At 23.8% G+C, this 5098-nt stretch overlaps 2 protein-coding genes across 2 annotated transcripts; one reads left to right on the forward strand and one right to left on the reverse strand.

Annotated features, from left to right (window-relative positions):
* Positions 1 to 391: 391 nt before the first annotated feature.
* AUEXF2481DRAFT_91996 (uncharacterized protein) lies at positions 392 to 1590 on the reverse strand. The gene is made up of 4 exons (XM_013484629.1): positions 1539 to 1590; positions 1265 to 1489; positions 1053 to 1205; positions 392 to 992 (listed from the first exon to the last, which is right to left on the reverse strand). Exons 1-4 carry the CDS (start codon positions 1552 to 1554, stop codon positions 598 to 600), a joined length of 789 nt encoding a protein of 262 aa, XP_013340083.1. The 5' UTR covers positions 1555 to 1590; the 3' UTR covers positions 392 to 597.
* A 1824-nt stretch (positions 1591 to 3414) lies between these two features.
* On the forward strand, positions 3415 to 4279 carry AUEXF2481DRAFT_32902 (uncharacterized protein; the record flags this gene model as incomplete). The annotated part of the gene is made up of 2 exons (XM_013484564.1): positions 3415 to 4236; positions 4274 to 4279. 2 exons carry the CDS (start codon positions 3415 to 3417, stop codon positions 4277 to 4279), a joined length of 828 nt encoding a protein of 275 aa, XP_013340018.1.
* Between the last annotated feature and the right edge of the window lie 819 nt (positions 4280 to 5098).

The following is a 5098-nucleotide window of genomic DNA, read 5'->3' on the forward strand; positions in this document are numbered from 1 at the left end:
GCGTCGCGTCGAATAGAGACGAGTAGCTATCTTTAATATATAATCGAATAACGTAACTACAGCTCGAACAGTAGAGATATCGGTATACCGGCTAGATGTCGAGGCGGACTTTTATACGCTATAATTTTTAGCTCCGTATAGGTAGAGATTAAAAATAACTTTAGCGTACGGGCGAAAAGGCCCTAAGGGCAGGTCTAGAGGTCGGCTCGCGGGATCTAATCGGCCGGCGGGATGCGGGGAAAAGGCCCTAAGGGTAGGGGACCTTTTAACCTAGAGTTAGGGGTTCTATGCTTTTAAAATTCTAGTTAGTCGAGTGGATTAATATATTCTATTTTCTGTCGGAAATTTAGCCGGATTAGAGTGTGTTAAGTTTAAAGGAATTAAGTACTAAGTTTTAATAGAATTAAGTCCTATCTACGTACTAAGACGAGCGACGCCGGGCGGGGTTTTAATAGAATTAAGTTACTTCCTTCGTCGGATTATAGTTAGTCGGACCTCTAGATATAAGGGTAGACTTACCCTATAGATACGGTTAAATGTCTATAGTAGTCTAAATACTAAATCCCCTAAACCCTAAGAATTATATAAAAGTAATAGCTAAATTTCTAAGTTAATAGTATCTTTAATCCTTTTAATAATTTCCTTCCTATTAGTACTAGCTCTTTCTACCTTTCTTTCTAATTCTACCTTATTAGTATAGTCTTTATTATAGATTTCTCTATAGATAAAGTCTATATAAAAGGTAGAATTAATATAAAGGTCTTTACTACTTAGTAATAGTAAAAGCTTTTCCTTTTTATCTTTTATAATACTAACTTCTTTAAGACTATAAAGAGAATTATACTTATTTAGTTCTTTAAGAAAGTAGATATCCTTAGATATAAACTTTTCTTTTAAAGAACTAGTATAATCCTTATTATAGCTTAAATCTCTAGCTTTAGAAACTTCTTCTTTAGAAAAAATTCCTTTAGCTAAAAAGCTAGTAATAAGATCTAGTATATAAGTTAGTATATATAGTAATAATATTTAGTAGGATAAGGGTAAATACTTACTATTATCTTTAAATAAGATAGAATAGTATAAAAGATATAAGTTTAACTTATAAAACTCCTTTTTAAGAAAAAGGTCTTCTTTATACTTAATAATATAAGAAGAATAGTCTAAATTAATAGACTTATACTTCTTATTAGTATTAAATATAAGTTCTATAAAATAGTTAGTAAAAAATAAAGTAGTAAAAGAAATAGAAAGGAATATAACTTACTATTAAAGGTTTTAGCCTTTTCTAGATTATAGTACTTTAGTCTTTTAAGATAGTAGACTATCCTTATAGAATTAAGATATTCTATAAGTATAAAAGACTTAATACTATTTTTCTTATCTTTAATTAAAGAGTTAATAATAGCTTTTATAGTATTATCTAGCTTAGTAGACTTTACTATAGAGCTATTATTAATATACTCTTTAATAAAAGATAAGGTAGTAAGATCTATAAAAGGTTAGTAAAGAAAAAAATAGTAGAGTAAAATAAACCTTACCTTTAGAAAAAGACATTTTTCTTTTTATATAAGTATAATAAAACCCTTGAAAAATAGAAGTAAAGATAATAAAAAAAGAAGAAGGAAAAAAAAGGAAAACCTATTCTTTTATCTTAGATTTTCTTTCTGTCTTTAAGCTTTATCTAAAGATATTAGGGCTAATATCTATATATTAAACGCTTATAATACTAATATATTAAACGCTTTTATCTACTAGTATTAGGGCTAATAACTTAACAGCTATATTACTAATATATTTAACGGCTTTATTACTAATATATCTAACGCTTCTATAGTCTATCTATCTAACGCTTTAATAGCCTATATATTAGTTTTATAATATTAGCCCTAAAAGCTAAAATCCTTTCTTTTTTTATTATATAACCTTACTTCTTTTTCTTCTTTCTACCTTTTACTTCTATCTTTATTATATTATCTCTTATATACTAAGACTTAAGAATATTCTTTTACTTTATAGTATATTATATATACTTAAGTATAAGATTACCTTTATATCTTTTTATATTATACTTTAAGAAAAAGTATTTTCTACTTTTCTAAGTATATTTTACTTCTTTATTCTTCTTAGAGATATATTAATCTAAGGTAAGTACTTTTATTTTTTGTCTTTTCTTTTTTATACTAATACTTTATTATAGACTATACTAAAAAGATATTCTACTATAAGTAGTTTTTACTAAGTTTATTACTTAAGGTAAGTCTTTTTATACTATTTTATATTACCTTTACTAATATTTTCTTATAGATAACTTATCTCTAAATACTATAAGCTATAGTTCTTAAACTAAATATAGCTATACTATAGTAAGTACTAATTTATCCTAAAACCTTTTACTTAACTAACTTATTTTAGCTATTTTATAATATAAAGTACTATTACTTTCTTTTCTTATAAGATAAGACTATATTATAAGATATACTTAGCTTTATCTTATAAGTATAAGCTTATATCTTTATATTTACTAGAACTAACTTACTTTTAGAAAAGCTAGCTTATAGTAATTACCTTATACTATAAGTTAATACTATTTACTTATCTTTATAAGATAATATACTATCTTAATAAGATAAAGTACTATTCTTAAAAGCTTACTTAGCTTTCTTATAGTAAGTCTTTATACTTATCTTTAAAGCTATATTAACTAACTTAATTCTAGAAAAAGCTAAGAATAGTAAAGCTACTTTTTATATAAAAGTACTATACTATACTAACCCTACTTTTCTACTATACTTTTCTTAGAATTATATATAACCTACTTTTTTTAAAGTCTATATAAAGTTATTAATACTTAAGCTCTAACTTTTAATTAAGTTATCTTATTACTATAAAGCTATATAACTAGTTTACTAGTTATATAAGGCTATTACTTACTATACTACTAATAGAAATTTTCTATTAGTACTATATTAAGAAATACCTTTATTTTATTACTATAGTAGATCTATATTTATCTTATAGTAGTCTTATAAGCCTTCTTTATAAGTTATATACTTATAGGTACTAGAATATATTTCTATTTCTTTAGTTTAAGTTATTCTTATTCTAAAAAGTAAAGATTCTATACTTATATCTATATTAAACTTTATACTATTTATACTATATTTATAAAGATACTAGTTCTAGCTTTTAAGCTATATACTTTATCTTTCTAGTTATAACTATATAATATTAGCTTATAGTCCTTTTTTTTATAAGGCTATATCTATAATATATTTACTTAATATAAGTCTTAGTAATATCTACCTATTACTTACTATTATTTAATACTACTAAGTCTTATATACTAAGCTTAATCTATTACCTTATAAATATACGTTAGACTACTTTACTCTAGTCTTTTATTATCTACTAGAAATGGATTCTAATTTAGAACTTAATAAGCTACTAGAAGATAATTCTAAGTACTTTAGAAAAGACTTCTTTAAAAGTATAGAGCCTTCTAGTACTATTAAACTAGATCCTAGATTCTTAGAGTATTCGGATACCTTAAAGGTCCTTATATGTTCTAAATGCCTTACGACTTTAAGTCCTTTACCTATAACTATAAAAAAACATCTAAAAAAAAATCATCTAAAGTACTATAAAAGCTTAGCTAGTACTACTTTATCTACTAAGCTTAAAGCTATAAGTACTTTAGAATATACTACTTATAATAGTCTATCTTTTATAGAGCCTAATAAGTACTACTTTCCTAGTTTAGAGCTAAATCTAAACGGCTTTAAATGTTTAGAATGCTTTTATACTAGTATTAGTAATAATATTATTAGAAAGCATATTAATAAAGAGCATAATATTATAGGAAATAAAGGAAAAAAGTCTACCCCTTATCTAAAAGATATACCTTTACTTATAATTAAGGGCTTAGATAAAAGTACTAAGCTAAGCTTTATACCTAAGTTACCTACTAAGGATCTAAAGTATAAAGATACTATAAAGTCTAGCTCTAATAGCTCTATAGCTTCTAATAGCACTAAGTCTAAGTCTATAGATTTAAGCCTAGAATTAGAAGACTTTAATAGTACTATTAATAATCTTACTACTACTAGCTTTAGTAATAGAGTTATTAGTAATAAGGAACTAAGTTTCTTTATAAAGCTAACTAGATATAATAAGTATCTAGAAGATAAGGATACTTCTATATTATTAGAGCTTATAAACTTAGATCTATTAAAAGAAGTTAGCTTTTATAATTATTTATATAACTTTATTATAGACTTAGGTCTAGAAATAAATACTATTATTCTAGATATACCTAATAATATAAGAAGTATACTTAAAAATGCATACTTTACTAGTAATAAAAGTAGTAAAAATAGTAAAGATTTAGGTCTTTTTATACCTTTAGAAAGAAAAACTACTAGAGGATACTTTAAAGAATTTAGCTTACTAGTTATATATTTACTAGAGCTTTATACTAAGAAAGCTTCTTTAGAAACTAGTAATAAAAAAGAATTCTATACCTTATATTACCTTAAGCCTAAGTTTAGTACTAAGCTAAATAATATCCTTAAGGAAATCTTTACTTTAGCTAGTTCTTACTATAAAAAAGACCTTAATAATAGCTATCTTAAAAGACTTTTATTAAAACTATTTTATAGTCTATTAAATATAGAGATAGTCTATAATATAAAGGAAGATAGTAACTTTAATAATCCTTTAATTACTTTTTTTATACTAAGAATTATAGAGCCTAAAACTAGTATATTTAGAAAGGAAGCTTATATACAAAATATACTATCTAAGCTTATCTATAATACTAGACTATACTTTTTAGGCTATATAGATCTANTTTATAAGGAAAAGTCTATAGATAACTTTTCCTTAAGATTTATAGAAGATTATAAAAGGTTACTAGTTATAGATTCTAGTAGCTACTTTAATATATTATATATATTAAGAAACTCTATTAGAAGATATAACTATAGACAAATAAGTAGCTATAAGCCTATAACTAAGATAAATAGTAATAATCTTAAACTAGAAGATATTTCTATTAATATAGATACTTTAAAAGATCTATTTAGTAATCTATTATTTA

The sequence above is a fragment of the Aureobasidium subglaciale genome (genome assembly GCF_000721755.1).
Source record: "Aureobasidium subglaciale EXF-2481 unplaced genomic scaffold scaffold_28, whole genome shotgun sequence".
NCBI lineage: Eukaryota > Fungi > Ascomycota > Dothideomycetes > Dothideales > Saccotheciaceae > Aureobasidium > Aureobasidium subglaciale.